Source organism: Solenopsis invicta, chromosome 12 (assembly GCF_016802725.1).
Source record: "Solenopsis invicta isolate M01_SB chromosome 12, UNIL_Sinv_3.0, whole genome shotgun sequence".
Lineage (NCBI taxonomy): Eukaryota > Metazoa > Arthropoda > Insecta > Hymenoptera > Formicidae > Solenopsis > Solenopsis invicta.
In genome coordinates this window covers 19307655-19335048 of record NC_052675.1, presented here as the reverse complement: position 1 = coordinate 19335048, position 27394 = coordinate 19307655, and the positions used below count along the sequence as shown (strand labels likewise).

At 27.6% G+C, this 27394-nt stretch overlaps 4 protein-coding genes across 13 annotated transcripts in view; 3 read left to right on the top strand and 1 right to left on the bottom strand.

Moving 5' to 3' along the window:
* Nucleotides 1-27394, bottom strand: part of LOC105202583 (non-structural maintenance of chromosomes element 3 homolog) — a 314468-nt gene that overhangs the window by 1795 nt on the left and 285279 nt on the right. For 3 of the 6 annotated variants that reach the window (XM_039455631.1, XM_039455632.1, XM_039455635.1), the window contains 3 exons: nucleotides 18230-18399; nucleotides 4798-4870; nucleotides 254-585 (listed from right to left, as the gene is read on the bottom strand). In XM_039455631.1, the coding sequence (XP_039311565.1) occupies nucleotides 254-553 (300 nt within the window). In that variant the 5' untranslated portion in view covers nucleotides 554-585; nucleotides 4798-4870; nucleotides 18230-18399. Of the gene's footprint in view, nucleotides 1-253; nucleotides 586-832; nucleotides 1008-4797; nucleotides 4871-18229; nucleotides 18400-27394 lie in introns of those variants that run through there. The other 3 variants (XM_039455634.1, XM_039455633.1, XM_011171168.3) reach the window with 2 other exon arrangements.
* Nucleotides 581-7649, top strand: LOC105202585 (adenylate kinase 8). Of its 3 annotated transcripts, none has more exons than XM_039455542.1 (11): nucleotides 581-688; nucleotides 3482-3608; nucleotides 4165-4253; nucleotides 4378-4474; nucleotides 4677-4787; nucleotides 5101-5171; nucleotides 5393-5570; nucleotides 5790-5908; nucleotides 5994-6103; nucleotides 6175-6349; nucleotides 6673-7649. In XM_039455542.1, exons 1-11 carry the CDS (start codon nucleotides 626-628, stop codon nucleotides 6937-6939), a joined length of 1407 nt encoding a protein of 468 aa, XP_039311476.1. In that variant the 5' UTR covers nucleotides 581-625; the 3' UTR covers nucleotides 6940-7649. The 3 variants fall into 3 exon arrangements, with proteins under 3 accessions (XP_039311476.1, XP_039311477.1, XP_025991829.1); XM_026136044.2 differs by lacking the exon at nucleotides 581-688 and adding an exon at nucleotides 929-1010 and having other exon boundaries at nucleotides 6673-6939; XM_039455543.1 differs by lacking the exon at nucleotides 4677-4787 and having other exon boundaries at nucleotides 6673-6939.
* LOC105202587 lies at nucleotides 10801-15517 on the top strand. 3 transcript variants are annotated; one of them, XM_039455619.1, is made up of 7 exons: nucleotides 10801-10984; nucleotides 11438-11693; nucleotides 12456-12575; nucleotides 12646-12736; nucleotides 13366-13508; nucleotides 14325-14457; nucleotides 15173-15517. In XM_039455619.1, the coding sequence occupies exons 1-7, from the start codon at nucleotides 10867-10869 to the stop codon at nucleotides 15215-15217; spliced, it is 906 nt and encodes a 301-aa protein (XP_039311553.1). In that variant the 5' UTR covers nucleotides 10801-10866; the 3' UTR covers nucleotides 15218-15517. The 3 variants fall into 3 exon arrangements, with proteins under 3 accessions (XP_039311553.1, XP_039311552.1, XP_039311551.1); XM_039455618.1 differs by lacking the exon at nucleotides 15173-15517 and adding an exon at nucleotides 14521-14743; XM_039455617.1 differs by lacking the exon at nucleotides 15173-15517 and having other exon boundaries at nucleotides 14325-14743.
* LOC105202588 lies at nucleotides 20400-25575 on the top strand. Its single transcript, XM_039455592.1, has 9 exons — nucleotides 20400-20589; nucleotides 20738-20857; nucleotides 20990-21107; nucleotides 21542-21797; nucleotides 22568-22687; nucleotides 22757-22847; nucleotides 23478-23620; nucleotides 24673-24805; nucleotides 24869-25575. Exons 1-9 carry the CDS (start codon nucleotides 20446-20448, stop codon nucleotides 24917-24919), a joined length of 1176 nt encoding a protein of 391 aa, XP_039311526.1. The 5' UTR covers nucleotides 20400-20445; the 3' UTR covers nucleotides 24920-25575.

Genomic DNA, 27394 nt, shown 5'->3' with positions numbered 1-27394 from the left:
ATGAGAAAAAGTTAATAGTAGTCTGTTTCTCTCTCTCTCTCTCTCTCTCTCTCTCTCGTAGAATTTTATTCACATTTGCCTTATGGTCAGACTTTGTCTGATTGTAGAATCTCTACTCATGATCAAGACAAGACAATTTTAAATATAAAATTGAAGTACAAATACCTGTCTATAATTTTAAACAATTTGCTTTACAGAATCAATTACACTGTTATACAAACAGCTATGAATAATGATAAATTAAAAAATATACCTCGGACAATTCCACATTTACTTTGTCTATAATTGAACGGAAAATTCTGCCATTTCCATTTAGAACATGTTTGATAATATGTGTCTTCTGTATAGGCAACTTGTTGCGATTTGCCATGAAGAGATATCTTATTATGCTACTGATTAATTGTGTGTCTTTTTGCATTTCCATTTCCTGAGAGTTCACAATCTGTGATCTTGTGAGTATTGAACTTCTAGAACTTCGTTGCGATGACATACTGGCCTGACTACTCGGACCAGGAAGATCTTGAGATAAAAAAAGATCTTGGCTGTCTCTCATGCTGCGACTGTTCTGAGAGCTTCTTGTTTTACCTACAAACACATCTCCGTTAATGGTACAGAATATTAGGTTATGATAACTAAAGCTATTCTGCAACTTTTGATAACAGAAGAAAGACTTCAGCAGTCATCACACGTAAGACAAATTTTTCTTTAAATTTTCTTCTGTCTTTTCTCGAACAAAGTGTCGGATGTGATTAAAATTCCATTGAAAAAGAGAACCAATACATATTGATTTTATATTTATATAAAATAATACAATATAAATATATATTCTTACTCATTTTGGTAATTAAGATTACGCGAGAGTCACTTGAAAAATCGACTTTTACGTGCCGTAGTTTGTGATAACTCGAGAGATCTCTATTGTCCTGAAGATACTAGCAGATACTAGATATAAAATAATACAAGCGGACAAATCGTATTATCTGTGCCATTCAAACGTCGCCTTGTTTGAAGTAAGTGCTGTCCTCTATTCTAGCCGGAGTGTGAACTAAAAGTCACATCCATTTTCAGACCCGTCGTTAAAAACAGTGTCTCGTGAAATGAATGTGGGTTGTTATCCGTGCTAACATCCATTTTGCTGTCGGTAAAATCTGATGTGTGTCGCGCGGGCTGCATCCACAACAGGGTTCGAGAATGTGCACAAATGATTAATTACGTCTACGTTTGCGTAATTTTTCATTTATTATAGTCTGAATTGTTTTGATTAACATTGGCATTAGTACACATCAATACATTTATGCCCATATTTTGCATATTCATATTTTAAAAAAGGAAGTGTTTATAAGAATAATTTGAATTTATTTAGTGTAATATTTTTTGTTTCATGTATTAATGAAATGTGCAGAGTATCTATCGTGTAACTTTTTCCTTAGGGCGGAAAGGTAAAAAATAAAAAATTTCGCCATTAACTTCAATGAGAAATTTTTCACTTTTCACCTTTCCGCCCTAAGGAAAAATTTACATGCTCGATACCCTGCTTTTTTGCCTGATCATCCAACGAATCCTGTTGTGACAGCGATTGCAATTGCCACGCACCAAGTAGAGTTTCTAATAGTTTTATTAAGATTTGTAAAATATTAAAAGGACATTTTTAGAAATGTTATTAATTTTTAACATAATAAATTAATATTGCTTAATGTATAGCGTTGTTAATATAGAAATAAATAAAATAAAATGTAAATGTGATCTTTAAATAAAGATTATCTTTTTTCTAGAATTTTTATCCTATAAATTTTACGTTCACTTATTACATTCACTTTTTTTTCTACGTATGTTTGGTTGACGTATTTTTTTAAATTTATGTCCGGTTGATCTGGATAAACTTTACATTATTTTAACTAAAAGAATCAAAGAATCCCTAAATGTCACTATTACGTAGCTAAACTATAATCTAACTTAATTACTTCTGTTTCTTTTGTTTTTTATTTTTTAATATTTTCTAATTTTTTACATATTATGAATATCTTTCTATTTTTGTAATATTTTTTATATAATTTTCCCATATACATTTTTTAAAATATTTCTAAATATTTTTTATATTTTTAATATTTTTAGTCTTACCTTCTTATAAATTTAATGCTTTTATAAAATGTACTAATTCTTTAAGAAATACAACAGCCTGTTAATCAACTTAATTTTGATAGTTTGCAACCTTTATCAATATGTGTAACTTACAATATTTTTCTATCTGGTCACATTTGTGAAAATTATTTCGAATAACGTACAACTGTTGTTTTGTAAACAATTAATTTCTTTTTGTTATTACACGACCATAAAAAAAAACAAGATTTAAGAATATTTAGAAAAATAAAGAAATGTAAAGAAAACATGTAAATAAATAAAAGGTAAAAAAGATTTAAGAAAAGTTTATATTAATAATTATCTTAGTAAAAAATTTTTCTCTGATATTTTTAAGAGTTTTTTTTATTCTAAATTTATGATAATTTTCAAAAAAATACAAAATTTTTCAGATTTTTAGTTTTTTTTGAACATAATAGAATGAGAAATCTTAGAATATTTCAAAATTTACAAATATAAAGAATTCTAGAAAAGATGTAAGTTATCTCAACACTTCTAAAAAGTGTTCTAATTACTAAAAAAATTGGAGATTTTTAAAAAAAATAATAAAATTATATTTACAATAATTCTAAAATTTATATAGAAATTAAAAAAAAATTATACAAAAAATATTCATCACGACAATATTAAAATATTAATAAATTTTAATATTAAACCACAAACAGAAATTTCAGGCTGCGCATTTTATATTATTAAAAAATAATTGTTGTAAAATATATAATAATCTTATATTTGCATTATTTTTGTGTGTTTTTTTACAAAAGTAATAATTTCCAATTAGTTTTATTTCATGTTTAATTTCTGTCTGAAACTATTGTTGCTCTTTCTTTTTCCTCTTTTTCTTTTGCATTTTTCTTAGCTTTCTCTAAAAATTATAATTTTTTTCTGCAAAATAAATTTGTAACACCCTGTATAATATGAGAAATGAATAATTCTCGAAAAAAAAACATACAATTGAAAGTCGTGTGCCACTTGTGTCAAACGTGTGTCAATTACATTGGTAAATACGTTAATATCAATATTAACATATTAATTAATATCAATATTATCAATTATCCTAGAAAATCGTGAAATATGAACAATTTTATGAACGACGCGACAAGACTAACCATTCCGCTAGATTTTGTGCCCTACATGGAAAAACACAGATTATACGAATTTTTTTATGTAATTGAATTACATCGTTTTGTTCTACTCAAATACATCACATTTCATTGATATTGATTATATTATTTACACGATACATTTTATGTGTATTTTATATTAGATTAGGACCATTATACTATATCTTGTTAATCATATTATATTAGTTATTACATTGTATTATATAACAAAAAATTCATAGGAATTAGTGACGCAATTATTGATCCAACAACCAGAAGACCCAATAGTATTTGTAAAGCAATGTATTCAACACATCATACGAAAGCGAGATATTCCCAGAGTTATCCTTATAGCTCCACCAAGTTTCGGTAATTCAGTAATATTAACATAGTTAATATTAATATAACTAATTAGAAAAATACGTTTTTGTAACACAAAAATTTATCTTTATATTGTATAATTAGCAATAATCATAATTATAGTAAAAATTAAATATAATAATATTTTTATTTTAATCTTTTAATTTTCCATTCTCTCTATTTATTATTCACAAATTTAATAAAATAATTAAAATCTAGATAATATTAACAAACGGCTATAGCAAATCTTAGTGCTCAATACTCAATTATACTTGATAATCAATTTAAAATATTGTAATATTACTGTTCTAGTTCAACTAAAAAACTGCCAAAAGCAATAACGTGCAAGCTGAAAATTAGAAAATGTATATAAAAATCTCATACAAAATATATTAAATATATAAATATATATCAAACACTAAGATCTATTGTTCGTTGATTTTATCTAAATTTTAATTGAGTTATACATTTTATGGTCTTTTATATAATATGTGTATATATATACACACATGTATATGTATATTATTTATTTGTACATAACAGAATTTTCCTTCTATCGACATAGATAAAATGGCTCTCGCGAAAATTCTTCAGGAGGAAACTGGTATTCGTCCTGTCACTTTAGAAGATCTCTATAATTTATCTTTTGCTGAAGTATGTCGTTGTCTACTTAAAATTATTTATTTCTCATAAAATGTCTTAGATTTAAAAAGTAGCATAATTTTTTTTTTAAATTTTATACCAAATGTTTGTTTATATGTCGTAATTAATATTTTAGAACACATGTCGTTGCTATGATGCTAATGAAGTTGCAGAGAGAATGCAAAGAATGTTAAAGTCGGGAATACTTCATGAATCTGGATGGATATTAGTCGGTAATTTTGCTTACGTAAATTGTTTTTTGATTATTCTGTTGGAATAAAGTGGATCTTGAATTATTTTCGTAAAATGATAACGTTGCTGAAATGTAGTACAATTAATTAGTAATAAAAATTCTATTATAAGGAGAGCGTAACTAAAAAACAACTAAATTTCTTTATTTTTCTCCACTGCGCAAAATAATAATTTGATGTATAGATATACCGAGGAATAAAAAGGAAGCACGCACAATGCAACGTGTCGGCGTGATACCAACACACGTGATACAAATTATACCACAGAGTACAGAAGACAAGACCCAAGAAAGAAGTATACTTACTGAATGGACGACATTAATCTTCCTTTCCCTTTTAAATCCATTTAAAGCCATTTCCATTTTTGCAAAACACGTTCTATAAACATAAATAACATTCTTAGATTAATAATGTTATCAATTTTTTTTCACACTTCATGTATTAAGATATTTCTAACATATAAAACATGTAAAGATATAAAAAATTAAATTGAATCATAAAAATCTATTTCAATTTACGATGAATAATGAAAAAATAAAATATTAATTTATATATTTCTGATGTAGAATTTTGACTGCATCTAATTCATCTTTCACGTTTATTTCCAGAAGATGCAGAACCATGCAATTACAACAGAACTCTTCGAGGTTTACGTGAGGCTTATGCGAATCTTTTAATTGTCAGTTGTTAATCTTTTGGCATTACAATATTTGTTTATAGATTATTATTAAATAAGTATATTATTGACATATTATTAACACCTTAATGCCAATATTATACATTTTAGCAAAATAAACTTTTATTTTACAATTATTTTGTAAACTCGAAGGTGGTAATTGATCAATTCTATGTTGAGCGCCATTAATTTTGTTACAATATCGCTAAAAAAATTCTTTTTAGGAGGTTGAAGCTGGTACTAAGACGATTCAGGCGCTGGGTAAAGATTGCGCGACATTAATGAAAATTAGGAAACATTATGGAACTCCATCGCTCTTTCGCATAGTGCTCATGGGTCCTCGAGGATCAGGTCGTCGTTCTTTGGCAAAATATATAGCTGAGAGATTTGATCTTGTTCATGGTAACATATGTGTATAATAACTTTACGTTTCCAATAATATTTAATATTTTAGAGAGATGCGTTAAATTACATGTACATATATTTTAAGAAGACATACTATTATATTTATTTATAACATTTTAAGTTTTGTGATATTTTTATCGGTATAATCATTTTCAATAAATTTAATCCTATAAATAATAAGTATTATAAATAAAAGTACGTTATACATTTTTGCAGTTGACTTTAATGATGTCCTGGAAAAAGCGTATTTACAAGAGACTGCTTTGAGCGAAATGTTACGATTATGTGAGCATAGATGCGAACAGAAAGCAAAGTCAAAAGCGCAGATTCTCGAGGTTCACTCTGAGATTAAAGTTTATTCCGAGAAACATTAAATTAAATTGGTTTTTATGTTTAATTTAGCATTGTTGTTACTTCTAGCGATATATACTTGGGTCTGACTGTCTCAAGAGAGGATGGATCTTAACGGGTTATCCTAAAACTGCAGAGGAATTCAAGCTTCTGGATATGATACCTACTCTACCCAACAGGTAAATTTCACAAATAGTTACAATTTCAAAGCAGAAATTCTATAATAATTACAATTTTTTAAATTCTTCAGAGTAATCATTCTCAAAGTGGATGTACAAACGTGCAGAGAGAGACTCTTGAATCATCCATGCTACATTATTACTGGAAGCGAGCATGATCTCGCATCGAGCGAGTCTTCGATAACAGATCCAAGCTGTAAATTAGATGTTTATTCTAATAATTATAAAGACATCGTCGAACGAGATGTAACTAGCGCACTATCTTTATTATTTAAAATTTACATAAATACTTTATTTTGTTCTACAGTTCGAAAATGCATCTTTCAAACAACAAATTTTTTATTATCGATGAATAAACTGTTTTTTAATTTCTGTTATTTTTTTAGGTTGTAAATTGAATTGTTATGTTTTATTCGATTTATTGTTATATGTTTATTTTTATTATTTTACCCACACGTATGTACACACACGCGTTTTTAAAGAATTATATTAAAAAAAAAGAAACAAGGAAAAGAGTTTTACACATTTCTTTTATCAAACTGAAATTATATGTTATTTGTTAAATATAGCTTCGAGGGTACGAAGAGAATATAGATGCCATAATGCAATACGCGGGGGAAACTGCGTGCATAATAGATGCTACAGGTGAGGAAAAGTGCGTGAAGGAAAGACTGGAGGCCTGTTTGATGCAACCAGCACCGTTCGCAAAACCTAGAGTTCCCCAACCACCTCCTACGATCGATCCAATGGACATAGAATTCGAGCCAGATGACGAACCTGACCCGAGCATCTTCGATGATATACGCACGCCGGAGCCCAAATATTCTTTTATTTGACAACCTTCCAAATCGTCTTCATACAAAGAAAAGGCAAACTATAGATAACAAATAACATTTCAGTATCTTCCAGTCTCAGTTCTTTTAACATTATATTTTTTTTCATTTTTCTTCTTTTTCTAAATTTTTGATATAATAAAAATGGCAAAAATTTTATTTTCTGAAATTTTATTTAGAATTAAATTATTTTATATCTTTTTTATTGTATACTCAGCAATATTTTTATTATTTTGCTTACAAAACGTGCCTGAATTGAAGATCGATTATTTGTACCTTTAATTTTAATCAATAATATATATTATGAGATATATATATATATATATATATATATATATATATATATATATATATATATATACATATATATATCTTTATGGCGAAGGCAGGAAATTGAACGCGCTCCTGGAAAATTCTGCGACCCTAGCACGCGAAGCATCCCATCTTTGCTACGTCACGACGCGTAAACGATTGCGCATAAACGATTATGACGATGGTTATGACAATGTAATACTATGTAACAATGAGAGCGATGACGTAACACAATGTGAGCTTTGGTAACATCAACAACAGAGGCAGATGACGTTAATAGTTTTTTCAAAAAAATAAAAACTTAAGTTTAAAAATTGATTATTTTCGTATGTTAATCATGTAATTAAATCTGGCAAAAATTACGTAAAAATAAATAATACTTCATGTCAAAATTTGATTTATTTTTCTTAATATGTGTTAATAGTTTTATCAATTATGCAATATTACAAACTTAAAAGTTGTGAATATTTAGAACGGTAGCTTTTTTGAATTAAAATGCTGAGAGATAAAGGAATTCAATTTATAAGACAGTTTACATCGTTATTAAATTCAGATAACATTTATTGAAAGCATTTCTTCCATGTAAAAACAGAGCAGATAATCGGCTATAATATTTTTATTTCGTTAGTGTAAAAACTAAAATTTTTAAATATTGCATTGTTTAATTCAACTCTGGCACATAAAAGTGAAGTTGACGATGCGTTCAATCTTCTTAGACGAAAGTTGGCTATTATTTCGAGCGAAAATCCGAAGCCATCTTTACTGTAACAAATGTGTTGACTCTAATTTTATTTGAATAATTTATTTATATATTTAGTTATTTTTATTTATAACAAATATTCGTATCACTTTTTCATAAAAAAGATTCATTCATTCAACGTTCATTCAAAAATTAAATTATGATAAATTAAATAATATATTACAATGTTATAATTAATTAGAAATTGACGCCAAAATAACATTATGGATTCTATTTAAAATTAAATATTAATATAATTAAATTTAAATACATTAAAAGCTATTTTATAATTATTTATCCGAGTATAATACAATAAATAAAATTATTATATTTCAACTGTTTTTATTTTATAATTAGTAAAGATTATAGTTTATTACACGATATATCTTTTATTTTGCGTTTCAAATGCACGTTACACGATAACGGAAGAAAATTATTGTCGGGGTAAAGGGAGCGTCGCGTATAATTATATTTGGGAAGTTCAAAAGCGTCGAAGTGAGATGGATGCGAGTCAAATTAAAGCCGCAGCAGCACCAACGCTAATGCCCGTAATTGCCTCAAACGCGAAGCATATTTCCGGATCAAGGATGCATGGAGGCAGACAAGTCGCTTTACGTGCCTACATCCTGCACGAGGAGCTGCTCGCGAGGTATGCGATCCTGGTAGAACCGCCCTCCTGTCGTCAGGACACCTGTTTGCGTTGCACGAATCTCGACAGGATATTCTAAGTACATCTTTTCTATTAGGAAATCACAAGTCAGGCAAATCGCCAAAAAAATTAGCTGTTTAATTAAAGCTTTCTTGAAGTCACCAGTGTGACAGGAATATACAGCGATTAAAAAGATAATTAGCGTCAATGTGACAAGAAAAAAAAAATTGATAATTTATAGAATATTAAATATTTATATGATATTAAAAAAATTCCTTTCCATCTTTCTTAAATTATTGTTTATTTAATAATTATATAATATTTGTAGATACAAAGTTGAATGTAACGCTTTTACAAACGTAGAGAATACTACTTTTCTTGTTGCAAAAAGTGCTAAAAACTTTACTACATATATCAGTAGACTGACGTTTACTTCATTTTAAAATGCTTTGCCACGATAAGAACATGTGTTTTTTTGAATGTATAGAGCAGTAAATTAAAAATAAAGTAATAATGATCTTAATAGTATTGTTGGTCAAACGATATTTTATTTTATTGTTATATTATACAGTGACAAAAAAATGAATCATTTAAGAACATAGATAAAACATATTTAAAAATATTAAAGTAAGTAAAAGTTCACATATTTGAAAGACACAAAATTCTGCATTTGATTATGTAATTTTAGGTGGTATTAAAAAAACATGGAATTTAAAAATATTCAAACTAACACATTAAAATCGAATATTGTATACGTGTATAACTCGTCAAATATATATAGATTTAATTATTTAATATTAGTCTGAATACTCTCCATAGTCTCTTCTTAGTTTTTCTATGATATTTTATACAATATATGATATACAAGTAAAACATTATCATAATAAATCATTTATTATTAATGTCTTATTGTTAGTATGTTTTAATAAATAATAAAATTAAATATTGCAGTATTAAATAAATACGTACTAAAAAAAAGTACAATATAAATAAAATCAAAAATAGATCATGTAGAAAATAATATTATTGTAACAATTTAATATAAATAATATATCGACATTTCATACTTGTTCATTAATATACTCATACGTCATTCATGCTAGTTTTCCCAATCTATTAAATAAATATTTAAAAAATATGAATAATTATAACATTTTATAATAAACAGCACATTAAAAATATTATTAATTAAATTATTAAACTAATTATTTTGTTTTAAAAAAACATACACTATATCAATGTATCGTTTAATAAAGATAGATATCCAAGACGTTAAAATTGTAAAATATTCCTCTCAAAAGATTAAACGTATCTTACACAAGAATCTACACGAGAATAAGAGCTTATTGCACAAAAAAAAGAATATGAGCTTGTATGACTTTTGCTCTCTCATAAACGAATAAATTCTTTTCTTTCTTTTATTAAAAAAGATATTTGTTGAAATTTTCTCGATGTTGGAACAATATTATAGATCTTATTGTAAGAAACACTACTAAAATATGAATGAGAATTTCTCAATTTCTTTCTTTTTGATGCATAAAACACATGATACATAAATTATGGTATTCGCGCTAAAATTCACCTTCTAAGAGAGAATATCTAACCGATCGATAGAAAAGAAGAAGGGATAATTGTACTTGTCGACTTCTTTGTAATCAGTCGCATTCTGGACATCGTAGGTAGAGAAATGATTCGTGTAGAACTACAATATTTCAATCTCAATAGAATTTTATTGCTCATTCTCGGTTTGTGGCCCTATCAACAATCTACATTTACACGATTACAATTTTTTTTTTTCTCTATTATTTTGACGGCGGGTATTGTATTTCAGGTAAAAGTAAAGTATAATATATCGTTTCGTAAAACATACAAATAGTTAATCTTAATCTACTTATATATAGTAATGAATGTATAACAGCATGTTGTATATAGTTGTAATTGTGTATATAAGAATTATAAATAAAATTATTATTGATAGTTGACATCTCTAATGACATCAACGTATACTTTAAATTTCGTCAACAAGGTTCTGTCTTCCGTATCTTTCTGTACTTTTTCTTCAGTAAAATGCAATTTATTCTGGATTAATATTGGAAATGTAAGTTAATAACTCATGGACTATATATTTAATTGCATAACACCATCTTTATGGAATAAAGTCTTATTATTTATTTAAAAATATTATATATACATATCTATGTTCTTATATACAAAATTAATGGAATAACAGATGAAGGATCTACTGATGCAGCTTCAGCATGTACATAACCAATTAAAAGATAAAAATGAAGTTGCTATTATAAAAGGATATAATTGCACTGCAAGACGGTATACGATTGTACTTACAAGTAAAACAATGTTTTCAAATCTATACTTAAAAATTATTATTTAAAGTGTAATATATGAAAACTTCAAAATAGATTTTGACAAATATTTATTATAGTTATACTTTGTATGTTTTTTTTTATGCAAGGTATATAACACAAGTCTGTAATAATATTTGCTGTGCACACACACACACACACACACAGCAAATATTATAACAGAAAAAAATATATAGGTATATACATATATACTTTTGTGATAATTAACGTACATTAATAACATTAATAACATAACGTACATTATACAAACTATATAAACTAATTAAATAGTACTAAATATAAATTAATTATAATTAAATAAGTTAGTAAAGGTAAAATTTTATAATGTATGTATATGCACATATTAAATAGTATAGAATTTGGTAAGTATATAGGGTAAAAATTTTGATGATAAAAATGTCTTTAAATGTTTTTCAGTATTTGGCGCTTGCATCCCGTTTATCTTTATTATTAGCCAATATTGGTACATCATCGGTGATTTACCAAAAAACGTATCTCGATTTCGTCGTTTGCCAATTATGACGCAGTACTTTATCGATCAAGAAAAATATTTCAATTTAATTCTGTTGCATATTTTTGCAATAATTTGTACCGGAACGATTGCGATATTAGCAACAGGAACAATGTTTATCGCGTATTTTATGCATATATGTGGACTGTTTAAAATTGCTTGGTACAAACGTAGATGTAGAAATAACATTCATAATTTAAACTGTAATTAAAATTTTTGTTTAACCTTTTCGTTCACAGCGTGATATATAAGACACTTTTTATGTTCTTGTTTTAATTATAGTATTTATGAATAATATTAGACTTTTTGTGTTTTCAATTATTTATTTTAGATTTGACTCTTCAATGGTCATTTGTCTAATTATTATTAACATTTTTGTTGTTACAAACAAATTAAGACCCGAAAATGCTATTTTTTAAAATTTATTTATATGTGCATTATTCTAAATAAATGCATACTTCTTTTTAATAAAGTATATGCTCTAAGAAAGAAAATAAATTTTTTTGCAAATTTTTTGTAAGTTAAATTTTAAATCATTTATAACAAAAAGTAGAAAAAAAAGCAAATTTTTATAAATAAACATAATTTTTTGATTACTTGAAAAATTTACATGTTGTGTATTCATATACAAAGATTTTTGTGGCTGCTAAATTAAAATTTTGTATTTAAAATGGCGGATCAAATAAAATGAATCCAACAGGGTAGAATATTATTATTTTCAATAATTGAAATATAAGTTTCTTATTAATATTTCTTTTGTAATTAGAGCAATAGTCTGTATCATAAAAATTTATATGCTCCCTAAATTGCGTGACTGAAAGGATTAAGCAAGACAGAATATTAAAAAATATGAGAAAATGTGTTTTTAGTAGAAAAATTGTGTTATTTAATAAGTTAATGTATGTATAATTATGACATTTGCAGTTATCGTATTGAGCATGCAATTAATATTCACATTCAACAAAATAATATTACACAGAAAAATAAGATTTGGATGACTAATGGCATAATTTATGCTGTCGACATTCATCGGACAGCTATGAAGTTTGTATCTATGATTGCAATTAATGCTCATGTAAAATTTTTAATAATATTTTTTTTTGTTTTTACGAAGATTGTCCACACATTTAACTTCCACACTCGAGACAATGATGTTTCTTTTAATTGCGAGTGCTGTGACTTGCACAACTTTAAATATGTTACAAGTAAGTTTTATATTTCGTATTATATATAAAAACAAGAAAGAAAAATTTAATGTATTAATTACTGTTCAGTAAATATGACAAGAATCGGTGAACCAATGTTGGACTTATAAATCTTCAATAACAATCATTACAAATAATATAAAAATGACGCATGTAATATCTCTTAAATAAATGTATAATATATACTATGGAAGTATAAATAATGAATAAAACAAAAATAAATAAATGCATTGTATTATAAAATTCAGTATTTAATGTTGAATGTATTAAGAGACACGATACTATCTCTCGCCAAGTATATACGCCAGTGGCAAGATCGAACCGTGTATTTTTACACGAGTAACATTAACATAAGTTTAGTAATATTTTTCAAATGTAACTTCGCGTAATGTTAACATATTCTTTGAGTAATTTTTATAATTATATTCTCAAAAATATATTACTTTTCTTGCTATTTTTAATTAACCAACATTGCAAAACGACCTTCCCCCAATTCCGTATAAAACTTTTATTATTCTTATCTTTAAGAAGAAATCCAAGTTTATTTATGTTATATTGCACTTTGTAGATTATTGGTTACAAAGTATTTACGCAAAAAACTGATAATTCTCATGAAATTTGTATCTTAGATTTTTCAGATAATTTCGTCTAAAAACTTCGAAGAATTGTTTTTGCCGACTGTAATTATAACAATCATCCTTATATACATGTTTGTAGGCAACTATATCGGACAGCTTGTAATAGATCACAATAGTCACGTATTTTTCACTACGTAAGGAATATTTCAGAGAGAGAGAGAGAGAGAGAGAGAGAGAGAGAGAGAGAGAGAGAGAGAGAGAGAGAGAGATACAGTAGTGGAAAAGGTGATATTATAGCAACCCATTCACATTTTATACAATAACTTTTCTAACAATCAATATTTTAACTTAAAAACAATATTTATCAAACTGTTCTTCAATAGATTCTACACTCAAAATTATGACATAAAATAATATTGAACATTATTTACAAAAATGTAATAACACTGCATAATGGGTTGAAGAGCAACAGGCGTAATATGGCTCATCACAAAAATAAATTTTAGAAATTGATTTTAATTAAAAAAAACAATGCTTTGTTATAAAAACATATTTATTCAAAATAAAAAGTAAATAATGTAGAATATGTACAAATATACTTACAAATATGTAGACTGTAATATTGAAAATCTATAATACATGTAATGTAAACTATAGAATAGTAAAATTACAATTTATCAAATAACTACTTCTATACAAAAACTTGGAAGAAGATATCTTATTAACCATTCAACTGGCATTGACACGTTTTTGACGCTTGTCAAAATGAAGCTATACAAAAAAGGCCATAATGAGCACATCGTTTTATTTTGCTCTGGTCAACAAGATTTTCATGTAATTATCATAATACCACCTTCTTCTCTATATGAACGACCGTCTTTTACAAATTGTTTCATCAAACGTAGGAGTAATGCAGTTGCAGAACAAATTAGTATAAATGCTGAAAATAATTGATAAAAAAATGTTTCTTTTACAAATCAGTGAATCGTTATTTGCGTACAATTTCATAGGTACAACGTTCAGTGGTACAGAGCCCCGTTACATATACAAAGAATGATACTATTTTTATTACAAAAAGAATCCAAGAAGTTTACTTTGACTGTTGGTGGGCTAATTACTGCATCCATGGAGTGTTTTGCCACGGTGAGATTCTTACGCTTACATATTATAAATAAATTTCATAAAAATAAACGTTTGAATTTGCAGTTAATAAAAGCCTCAGTATCTTACTTCACTGTTATATATTCTATGCAGTAATGAACCTAATATAAGTTTAACAATATCATGATAAGAGTTAGTGAAGAAATGACAGTACTCACGTTTGGAAAGTAGAGAGATTAATTTTTTTAAGCATGTAATTTAGTTAGAGATTTTATTGTTATATTAGAAAGATGTAATAAATTAATTCAAATAAAGATATCAGTCAGGTCGTATGTATTTAAATTAAATATATTTAATTGTTGTATATATTTAAAATATAAATAATAAAAATTTTACTTGTTTTACATTGCTTCCAAACATGTTTTTTTTATTTGCAGTGTGCTATCAAGCACTTTAAATATTTCTCTTAAATGATGTAATTATTGTATTATTGTAATAAATACCATTAAATACTATAATACTTAAAATATTAAAATTTCAAGTTTTAAGTAGTTAATAATATTCGTTCTTATTAATAAGAAATAAAAAGACAACAGTAATAAACATCACTAATGTCATTAACAGATATAATATTTCAATATTTAACATTGTTAAAAAGTATAATCGCTATTCGCTAATTGATATGTAAAAATGCTACATGTTTTAATTTGATGTTATTATTCTTAAATTATGTATTTAATAATTGTTTACGATGTAGATCCGGCATCAAAGAGAATCTTTTAAAGCCATGGGATTTTCCTGACGAAGTTGCTCAAGTGTGTTTCATGAGTGCGCATACTAGAATGAAGTGTCGGGACTCGAAAGGAGAAAATACGCCTGCGTAGTTTTCCTGGCTATAGATTAATTTATGGGAAAGACACATCAGTCAAATAACTTTTAATGAAGAAATAATCGTGCAGATTATACTATAAAGAATAGTACAATGCAAGAAATTTGCTAAACTGAACATGTTTCGGTCTCATGGTTGACATGTTACAGTACTAAAGAAATTTATGTAAAAGAAAGAAAATATTAAACATTTAATGGACTAGTAGAGAAAAAAGGATGAACACACGCTCGTCACACTAATGGATTTTAATCGCCACAGTAATTTGGAGTTTGTACAGAAATGATTTAATGAAAGGAACTAAGAGATTTATAAAGGAATTCAAAAATGAAATTAAAGGAAATTAAAAATAAAAATAAAATTGAAGAAAAAAATAAAAATAAAATTTTAAGAGAAAATAAAGAATTAAATAAAAACTTTAGTCTGAATTTTAAAAATCCAGATTTTCAAAGCTTTAGAGGAAAAAGCTTCCAAATCTCTCTCTTAAATTGTTCAAAGATCCGAAAACAGATCCATGAAAGGGAAAGTTACCAAACTTCTCTTGGATTATCCAGATCTGAAAAATTTGGAGTAGGTAATTTAAAAATCTCTCCTGTCAATTTGAAAAAAAATTGTTCAATATAATTATCAAACTTCTCTAATGAATTTTATGTCCTGTAATCGCGAGGAGATAATTAATCAAGGCTTACTATGCGACACAATCTTATATAATAAAACCAAGGAAAAGCTCTTTTTTCCTTCTAAAAAAATTAAGATTTCCAAGAATTGGAGCATTCGATAAAAATAATTGTTTACCAAACACTTTCTCTCATGTTACCATTGAAGAACTCATAGAAAGAATTGAATATTATAATCCCAACACTAATAATTTTAAGAAAAATAAATCGTTTTTAGAAATAATTGCGTCAATTCAAACTCAATTGCAAGAAATAATTGAAAATGTCAAGAAAAAGAAAGAGAAGCGGACGATGCAAGATAATATATCTCATAAAAAATGTTTAATAATATCTGAGGAGACAGAAAAAAATAGATTCACAAAAATCAGAGAATTATTATGGCTAGAATATTTGAATACACAAGAAGAAAATAGTGTAATAAATTTTACATTCAATTGTCAAGACCGATTTTGTATTCCTGAAGAAAATTAACAGTAATACATTCATTACAACATCAAATACCGACGACAGATGATCAATCAATAAATACGCAACAATACAGATTTCTGTAATTACATAAAAAAGAAATAAAGATAAAAAAAGGGCAAAATAAAAAAAAAATTATGCCGCAGAAAACTCCCTTAGGCTCAAGACGCCAGAAAATATTAAACAACTTTTTGCAAGATATTACAGAAAATTTATATCCAACCTTTCCAAATTATTTAAACCACTAACAAATTTATTAAAAATTAAAGTGCCATTTGAATAAAATTCAACTAAAAAAAAAAAAAAATTATTTGAAATACTTAAGCAAAAATTATGCAAAAAACCAGTTTTATAATATCCTGATTTTTCGAAACCTTTTATTTTAATCATCACCAACGCTTTTCAGAATAGCACTAAAAGGCATATTATCACGAGGAGCAACAAATAAAGATCTACCGAAAGTGGAACATAAACCTTTGGTTCGGTTTGAGAATGCGCAAGACGCCAATATGAGAATACTCCGCTGGAGATTAAAATTAGTAGGACATGACTATGACGTTGTGTATAAGGCAGGTAAAACCAACGTAAATGCCTTGCCTAAAAATCCCATAAACCTTGAAAAAGCAGGTTGTAATATAATTAAGCATAATAAATTTCTTAATTTTGATGGTCCAAAAAATGAAGAGGTGATTTCAAAAATACTAGATGAATCTGATGAATAAGAAGACGAAGATTTCGAACTCCATCTCTCGGACAACGAGAAGATTGAAAATTTGTTGTCCAACGAGAACTCATTCGAAGAAAACTCCGACTCAATGCTGCTCACATGTCGCTCACATGCCGCGAAGAATCGAGAACCACATCAACTGCAAATTACAAAAAAAGTGCTGATTCACGAGACACCTCAATCTAGCAGAACGCAATCTCGAAGCCAAACCAAGAATAATATCTGCTAAAAGATGACATTCAAGAATCTCGATAAACACAAAAACAAAATTCGAGAAATGGAAGACAAAAATAACCTGCCAGACAAATTAAGTGAGGACAAAAAAACAGATGACAAAGATGTAGAATCAGGAGATGGAAATCAAAATCAGGTTATAAGCAAAGCTCGCAGAAACCTACCGTTATTCATATACAAACATTTAAAAATATATATAATTGAAACACAGGATTTGTTACTCTTACGCAAAAATAATATCACCTATTTTATGGACACAACCCTGTCTACCGCCTGCAAAGAAAACTTCGACCTACGCACTCGAACTCAAGAACTGAAAATATTTTTGGAGAGGGAAAACAAAAAAAAAATAGAATTGACAGTACCATCTCTACCCGAATTTTTTTTACAATCCAATTACGTGTATCAAAATTGTTTATCTAAGAATTCGCATGCTACAACATGCAGACCAGTAAATTACACACTACGACGTGTAAACCCCGCATGCTGTGACATACACATTCATTTATAGCATCTTTATTTTCCTCCTGCAACATACTTGCAAACTTTAGAACTAAAATTTGATTAAAAAAAAAAAATTGAAATTAAACCAATCGACACTGTTTTCTCGACCTGTGGACCATTGAAAGGCAGACTGATTAGAATGGAATCAACAGTATTTTGAATCCACAGAGACCACGCCCAAGGAGATTTGGATGAGCTGCTCGGAAATCTCACTCGCAACATATCAAAGAGCGCCAGATTCCAGCGTTACATCCAGCCAATCTTCCCAAACAAGTGGCAATCCAGAAGAGAAAAGAATAGCAGAAGAGAATAGTAACCCACTTGTTAACGAAGGACATCGCGTTGGTCACCTTGCGTTGGTCACTGAGGCCGCGTCATCCGGCCGATAAGAGAAGATGCAGCGACCATCTCGCTTGAGTTAAAATGCGGGAGCGATAAGGAGATGAACAACCTGCGAGAATTTCTTATCCGCATGGAGTGTGCTCCACCGGCTGAAACAGTTATAAATTTCGCGATATCAAACGTAACGTATCATAAATTAATTATAAGCTAATAATTTAGATAATTAAATAAAATAGGCATCTAATTAATAAGGAAAAAAAGAAAGAAGGATATGATGTATACACATTTTGTAACAATTGTTTAATTACTTATTAAATTGTTCAAAATATATGTAATTCTAGTTTTTACAAAAAACATTAATTATTAAAATTTATTCCATTTCTTCGTCAAATTAATCCGTCTCGTTGAATGACTCCACCTAGAAAAGAATCACGCGAGGTTCGATGACGAGTTAAAAAGATTAGATTCTCTGATTCAAATCACGACCGACGATCGTACGATTCTCGAAAGGGCGTTAAAGGGTGTCGTGACAGGCTGACCTACATTACGAAGCAACAAAAGTGCATTTGCCCTCGTGTCGTACGTCCGTCTAGTACAGTCACAAGTTAAAGAATTTTGCGTCCTTCTCTGCTTTTCCCAAATCGCAGATGGCCTTTCCTTAACCATTTTTTTTTTTTAAAGCTGGACGTAACACAGGAATATACAGCAATTAAAGAAATAATTAGCGTTAATGTAACAAGAAAAAATACAACTTGATAGTACATAGAATGTTAAATATTTATATTAAAAAAATTCCTTTCTACTATTCTTAAATTATTGTCTATTTAATAATTATATAATGTTCGTAGATACAGAGTTAAATGTAAGGCTTTTACAAATGCAGAGAATACTACTTTTCATGTTGCAAAAAGTGCTAAAAATTTTACTACCCATATAAGTAGATTAATGTTTACTCCATTTTTAAATGCTTTGCCATGGTAAGAACATGTGTTTTTTTGAATGTGTAGAACAGTACATTAAAAATAAAGTACTAATGACCTTAATTGTACTGTAGGTAAAACAATATTTTATTTTATTCTTATACTACACTGTGATAAAGAAATAAATTAATTAAGAACATAAATAAAACACATTTAAAAATATTAAAATAAGTAAAAGTTTACACATTTGAGAGATACAAAATTCTTTGGCGATGCAATTTTACTTTAAGTTTTGTTATTGTGAAATCATGGAATTTAAAAATATTCAAACTAACGCATTAAGATCAAACATTGTATACGTATATGACTCGTCAAATACATATAAATTTAATTATTTAATATTAGTGCAAATACTCTCCATAGTTTCTTCTTAGTTTTTTTATGATATTTTATATAATATATCATGTACGAGTAAAACATTATCATAATAAATCATTTATTATTAATGTCTTATTGTTAACATGTTTTAATAAATAACAAAGTTAAATATTGCAGTATTAAGTAAATACGTATAAAAAAGTAAAATATAAATAAAATCAAAAATATATCTTGTAGAAAATAATATTATTGTAACAATTTAATAGAAACGACATATCAATATTCAATACTTACTCATTAATGTACTCATACGTTAATCGTGCTACGTTTGTCCATTAAAAGAATATTTAAAAAACATCTATAATTATAACATTTCATAATAAAACAGCGTATTAAAAATATTATTTATTAAATTATTAATCTAATTATATTGTTTAAAAAAAGTAGAAACTATATCAATGTATCGTCCAATTAAGATAGGTATCCGACACTAAAATTGTAAAATTCTCCTGTCAAATGTTAAACATATCTTATAAGAATGTACAGGAGAATGAGATTTTATTGCACCGAAAAAAAGATATGCACTTGTATGACTTTTGTTTTCTCATAAACAAATAAATTCTTTTCTTTCTTTTATTAAAAAAGATATTTGTTGAAATTTTCTCGATGTTGGAACAATATTATAGTTCTTATTGTAAGAAACACTTTTAAAATATGAATGAGAGTTTCTCAATTTCACTCTTTTTGATGCATAAAACACGTAATATATAAATTATGGCATTTGCGCTAAAATTCACCCTCTAAGAGAGAATATCTAATCGATCGATGGAAAAGAAGAAGGGATAATTGTACTTGTCGACTCTCTGTAATCAGTCGCATTCTGGACGTCGTAGAGAAATGATTCGTTTAGAATTACGGTATTTCAGTCTCAATAAAATTTTATTGCTTATTCTCGGTTTGTGGCCCTATCAACAATCTACATTTACACGATTTCAATTTCTTTTTTTCTCTATTATTTTGACATCGGGTATTGTATTTCAGGTAAGAGTAAAGTATAATATATCGTTCCGTAAAACATTCAAAGAGTTAGTCTCAATCTACTTATATGATGTAATGTATGTATAACTGCATGTTGTATACAGTTCTAATTGTGTATAAGTATAATTATGAATAAAATTATTTCTGATAGCTGACACCGTTAATGACATCAACGTATACTTTAAATTTCGTCAACAAGGTTCTGTCTTCCGTATCTTTCTGTACTTTTTCTTCAGTAAAATGCAATTTATTCTGGATTAACATTGAAAACGTAAGTTAATAACTTATGGAGTATATATTTAATTGCATAACACCGTCTTTATGGAATAAAGTCTTATTACTTATTTAAAAATATTATATATACATATCTATATTCTTATATACAAAATTAATGGAATAACAGATGAAGGATCTACTGATGCAGCTTCAGCGTGTACATAATCAATTAAAAGATAAAAATGAAGTTGCTATTGTAGAAGGATATAATTGCACTGCAAGACGGTGTACGATTGTACTTACAAGTAAAACAATGTTTTTAAATCAATACTTAAAAATTATTATTTAAAGTGTCATATACAAAGACTTCAAAATAAGTTTTGTCAAGTATTTATTATAGTCATACTTTGTATTTTTTTTTTTTTATGTAAGGTATATAACACAAGTCTGTTATAATATTTGCTGTGCACACATTAACACACACAGCAAATATTATAACAAAAAAAATATATAGGTATATACATATATACTTTTGTGATAATTAACGTACATTTATAATATATTATACAAATTATACAAACTGATTAAATAGTACTAAATATAAATTAATTATGATTAAATAAATTAATAAAGGTAAAATTTTATAATGTATGTATATGCACTTATTAAATAGTATAGAATTTGGTAAATATAGAGGGTAGAAATTTTTATGATAAAAATGCCTTTGAATATTTTTCAGTATTTATCGCTTGCATCCCGTTTACCTTTATTATCAGCCAATATTGGTACGTAATCGGTGACTTACCAAAAAACGTATCTCGACTACGTCGTTTGCCAATCGTGACGGAGTACTTTATCGATCAAGAAAAATATTTCAATTTAATTTTGTTGCATATTTTCGCAATAATTTGTACCGGAACGATTGCGATATTAGCAACAGGGACAATGTTTATCGAGTATCTTCTGCATACATGTGGACTGTTTAAAATTGCTTGGTACAAACGTAGATGTAGAAATAACATTAATAATTTAAACTGTAATTAAAATTTATGTTTCCCCTTTCGTTCACAGCGTGATATCTAAGACACTTTTTATGTTCTTGTTTCAATTATATAATATAGTATTTATGAATAATATTAGACTTTTTGTGTTTCCAATTATTTATTTTAGATTTGACTCTTCAATGGTCTCTTCATTTGTCTAATTATTATTAACATTTCTGTTCTTACAAACAAATTAATATCCACAAATGCTATTTTTTTAAATTCATTTATATGTTCACTATTCTAGATAAACACATACTTTTCTTTAATAAAGTATACGCTCTAAGAAAGAAAATACAATTTCTTGCAAATTCTTTGCAGGTTAAATTTTTAATCATTTATAACAAAAAATTGAAAAAACGCAAATTTTTATGAATAAACATAATTTGGCGATTACTTGAAAGATTTACATGTTGTGTATTTATATACAAAAATTTTTGTGGCTGTCAGTTTAAAATTTTGTATTTAAAATGGCGAATCAAATATGATGAATTTAACAGGGTAGAACATTATTATTTTCTATAATTAAAATCTAAGTTTCTTATTAATATTTTTTTTTGTAATTAGAGCAATAGTATGTATCATGAAAATTTATATGCTCCCTAAATTGCGTGACTGAAAGGATTAAGCAAGACAGAATATTAAAAAAATGAGAGAAAATGTGTTTTTAGTAAAAAAATTGTGTTATTTAATAAGTTGATGTATAATTACGACATTTGCAGTTATCGTATTGAGCATGCAATTAATATTCATATGCGACAAAATAATATTACACAGAAAAATAAGATTTGGATGACTAATGACATAGTTTATGCCGTCGACATTCATCGGACAGCTATGAAGTTTGTATCTACAATTGCAATTTGTACTCATATAACATTTTTATTAATATTTTTTTTGTTTTTACGAAGATTGTCCACGCATTTAACTTCCACAATTGAGACAATGATGTTTCTTTTAATTGCAAATGCTGTGACATGCACAACTCTAAATATGTTACAAGTAAGTTTTATATTTCTTATTATACATAAAAAACAACAAAGAAAAATTTAATGTGTTAATTACTGTTCAGTAAATATGGCAAGAATCGATGAACCTATGTTGGACTTATAAATCTTCAATACCAATCATTACAAATGATATAAAAATGACGCATGTAATATCTCTTAAATAAATGTATGATATATAATATGGAAATATAAATAATGAGTTAAACAAAAATAAATAAATGCATTGTATCATAAAATTCAGTATTTAATGTTGAATGTGTTAAGAGACACGATACTATCTCTCGCCAAGTGCATACGCCAGTGGCGAAATCGAAGCGTGTATTTTTACACGAATAATATTAACATAAGTTTAGTAACATTTTTTAAATTTAATTCTGCTTGATGCTGACATATCCTTTGAGTAATTTTTATAATTATATTCTCAAAAATATATTACTTTTCTTGCTATTTTTAATTAACCAACATTCCAAAACGACCTTCCCCCAATTCCGTATAAAACTTTTATTATTCTTATCTTTAAGAAGAAATCCAAGTTTATTTATGTTATATTGCACTTTGTAGATTATTGGTTACTAAGTATTTACGCAAAAAACTGATAATTCTCATGAAATTTGTATCTTAGATTTTTCAGATAATTTCGTCTAAAAACTTCGAGGAATTGTTCTTGCCGACTGTAAATATAATGGTCATCCTTGTATACATGTTTGTAGGCAACTACATCGGACAGCTTGTAATAGATCACAATAGTCACGTATTTTTCACTGCGTAAGGAATATTCCAGATAGATAGATAGATAGATAGATAGATAGATAAATAGATAGATAGATGGATAGATAGAGAGAGGGGGGAGAGAGGAGGGAGAGAGAGGGGAGAGGGAGGGAGAGAGAGAGAGAGAGAGAGAGAGGGGAGAGGAGAGAGAGAGAGAGAGAGAGAGAGAGAGAGAGAGAGAGAGAGAGAGAGAGAGAGAGAGAGAGAGAGAGAGAGAGAGAGAGAGAGAGAGAGAGAGAGAGAGAGAGAGAGAGAGAGAGAGAGAGAGAGAGAGAGAGAGAGAGAGAGAGAGAGAGAGAGATACAGTAGTGGAAAAGGTGATATTATAGCAACCCATTCACATTTTATACAATAACTTTTCTAACAATCAATATTTTAACTTAAAAACAATATTCATCAAACTGTTTTTCAATAGATTCTACACTCCAAATTATGACATATTAATGATATTGAACATTATTTACAAAAATGTAGTAACACTGCATAATGGGTTAAAGAGAAACAGGGGTAATATGGTCCATCACAAAAATAAATTTTAAAAATTTATTTAAATTAAAAAAACAGTGTTTTGTTATAAAAATATATTTATTTAAAATAAAGAGTAAATAATGTAGAATACGTACAAATATACGTACACATAAGTCCTCTATATGTAGACTATTATTGACTAATATTGTAATGTAAACTGTAGAACAATAGTGAAATTACAATTAATCAAATAACTACTTCTATACAAAAACTTGGAAGAAAATATCTTATTAATCACTTGACTGGCATTGAAACGTTTTTGACGCTTGTCAAAATCAAGCTATACAAAAAAAGACTATAACGAATACATCGTTTTATTTTGCTCTGGTCAACAAGATTTTCATGTAATTATCATAATACCACCTTCTCCTCTATATGAACGACCGTCTTTTACAAATTGTTTCATCAAACGTAGGAGTAATGTAGTTGCAGAACAAATTAGTATAAATGCTGAAAATAATTGATAAATAAAATGTTTCTTTTACCAATTAGCGAATCGTTATTTGCGTACAATTTCATAGGTACAACGTTCAGTGGTACAAAGCCCCGTTACATGTACAAAGGATGATATTATTTTTAATACAAAAAGAATCCAAAAAGTTTACTTTGACTGTTGGTGGACTAATTACTGCATCTATGGAGTGTTTTGCCATGGTGAGATGCTTACGATTAAATATTACAAATAAATTTCATAAAAATAGACGTTTGAATTTGCAGTTAATAAAAGCCTCAGTATCTTACTTCACTGTTATATATTCTATGCAGTAACGAACCTAATATAAATTTAACGATATCATGATAAGAGTTAGTGAAGAAATGACAGTACTCACGTTTGGAAAATAGAGAGATTAATTTTTTAAGCATTTAATTTAGTTAGAGATTTTGTTGTTATATTAGAAAGATGTAATAAATTAATTCAAATAAAGATATCAGTCACGTCGTATGTATTCAAATAAATTATATTTAATTGTTGTATATATTTGAAGTATAAATAATAAGAGTTTTACTTGTTTTACATAGCTTTCAAACATGTTTTTTTATTCGCAATGTGCTATCAAGCACTTTAAATATTTCTCTTAAATGATGTAATTATTGTATTATTATAATAAGTAAATATCATTAAATATCTACTATAATACTTAAAATATTAAAATTTCAAGTTATAAGTAGTTAATAATATCCGTTTTTACTAATAAAAAATAAAGAGACAACAATAATAAACAATACATTGCTAATAATTATTCAATATTTAACATTGTTAAAAACTATAATCGCTACACGCTAATTGATATTTAAAAGTGCTACATGTTTTAATTTGATGTTATTATTCTTAAATTATGTATTTAAAACCTGTTTACGGTGTAGATCCGGCACCAAAGAGAATCTTTTAAAGCTAATGGATTTTCCTGACAAAGTCGATCAAGTGTGTTTCATGAGTGCGCATAGTAGAATGAAGTGTTGGGACTCGAAAAAAGAAAATACGCGTGCGTAGTTTTTCCTGTTATAAATTAATTTTTGGGAAAGACACATTTCAGTCAAATAACTTCTAGTGAAGAATTGAACGTGCAAATTATGTTATAAAGAAAAGTACAATACAAGAAATTTGCTAAATTGAACATGTTTCGGTCTCATGGTAGACATATTACAGTCATTATAGTACTGAAGAAATTTATGCAAAAGAAAGAAAATGTGAAACATTTAATTGACTAGTAGAGAAAAAGGAACGAACACACCCTCGTCACAGTAATGTTTTAGAGTTTGTACAGAAATAATTTAATGAGAGGAACCAAGACATTTATAAAGGAATTCAAAAATGAAATTAAAAGAAATTAAAAATAAAAATAAAATTGAAGAAAAAAGTAAAAAAAAAAATTAAAAAAAAATAAAGAATTAAATAAAAACTTTAGTCTGGATTTTAACAATCCGGATTTTCAAAGTTTTAGAGGAAAAAGCTTCCAAAGCTCTCTGTTGAATTGTCCAGAGATCCGAAAATCCATGAAAGAAAAAGTTACCAAACCTGTCTTGGATTATGCAGTGATCTGAAAAACTTGGAGTAGGTAATATCCAAACCTTTCCTGCCAATTTGAAAATTGTTCAATATAATTATCAAATGAATTTTATGCCCTGTGATCGCAAGAAGATAATTAATCAAGGCTCACTATGCGACGCGGCACAACCTTATATAATAAAACCAAGGGAAAGCTCTTTATCCCTTCTAGAAAAATTAAGATTTCTAAGAATTGGAGCATTCAATGAAAATAATTGTATACCAAACACTTCCTCTCATGTTACCATTAAAGAATTCATAGAAGAAATTGAATATTATAATCCCAAAACTAATAAATTTAAGAAAAATAAATCGTTTTCAGAAATAATTGCGTCAATTCAACCTCAATCTCAAGAAATAATAAAAAATGTCAAAAAAAAGAAAGAGAAGCGGAAGATGCAAGATGGTATATGTCATAAAAAATGTTTAATAATATCTGAGGAACCAGAAAAAACCAGATTTACGAAAATCAGAGAATTATTATGGCTAGAATATTTGAATACACAAGAAAAAAATAGTGTAGTAAATCTTACATCCAATTGTCAGGACCGATTTTCATATTCTTGAAGAACAATTAACAGTAATACAGGCATTACAACATCATTGAAAAGACCATTGAAAGGCAGAGTGATTAAAGTAGAATCGCCAACCGTATTCTAAGTTCACAGAGACCACACACGAGGAGATTTGGATGAGCTGCTCGGAAATCTCACTCGCATGATATCAAGGAGCGCCATTCCTGCGTTAGATTCAGTCGTCTTCCCTAACGAACAAGTGGCAATCCAGAAGGGAGGAGAATAGCAAGAGAGAATAGTAACCCACTTCTTAACGAAGGACATCGCGTTGGTCACCTTGCGCGACTAAGGCCGCGTCATCCAACCTATAAGAGAAAATGCAGCGACCACCTCGCTTGCGTTAAAATGTGAGAGCGATGAGGAGATGAACAAACCCGCGAGAATTTCTCATCCGCATGGAGTGCGTTCCACTAGCTGAAGCAGTTATAAATTTCGTGATATCCGGCATAACGTATCAAACAAAGTAATTATAAGTTAATAATTTAAATAATTAAATAAAATAGGCATCTAATTAATAAGGCAAAAAAGAAAGAGGGATATGATGTATATACATTTTGTAACAATTGTTTAATAATTTACAAATTATTTGATTAATATTGTAATAATTAAATAATATTATTT

Excerpts from the sequence above, each read along its gene's own strand:
- LOC105202585 (XM_039455542.1), top strand. The coding sequence starts at position 626 with ATGATAACTAAAGCTATTCTGCAACTTTTGATAACAGAAGAAAGACTT. Across the intron at positions 4,788-5,100 it reads AGACAAGACCCAAGAAAGAA|AAGATGCAGAACCATGCAAT; the intron begins GTATACTTACTG and ends GTTTATTTCCAG. Across the intron at positions 5,909-5,993 it reads CAAAAGCGCAGATTCTCGAG|CGATATATACTTGGGTCTGA; the intron begins GTTCACTCTGAG and ends TGTTACTTCTAG.
- LOC105202587 (XM_039455617.1), top strand. The coding sequence starts at position 10,867 with ATGAAGGATCTACTGATGCAGCTTCAGCATGTACATAACCAATTAAAA. Across the intron at positions 12,737-13,365 it reads CAACTTTAAATATGTTACAA|ATTTTTCAGATAATTTCGTC; the intron begins GTAAGTTTTATA and ends TTTGTATCTTAG. Across the intron at positions 13,509-14,324 it reads AGTCACGTATTTTTCACTAC|GTACAACGTTCAGTGGTACA; the intron begins GTAAGGAATATT and ends ACAATTTCATAG.
- LOC105202588 (XM_039455592.1), top strand. The coding sequence starts at position 20,446 with ATGATTCGTTTAGAATTACGGTATTTCAGTCTCAATAAAATTTTATTG. Across the intron at positions 20,590-20,737 it reads CATCGGGTATTGTATTTCAG|CTGACACCGTTAATGACATC; the intron begins GTAAGAGTAAAG and ends TATTTCTGATAG. Across the intron at positions 20,858-20,989 it reads TCTGGATTAACATTGAAAAC|ATGAAGGATCTACTGATGCA; the intron begins GTAAGTTAATAA and ends ATGGAATAACAG.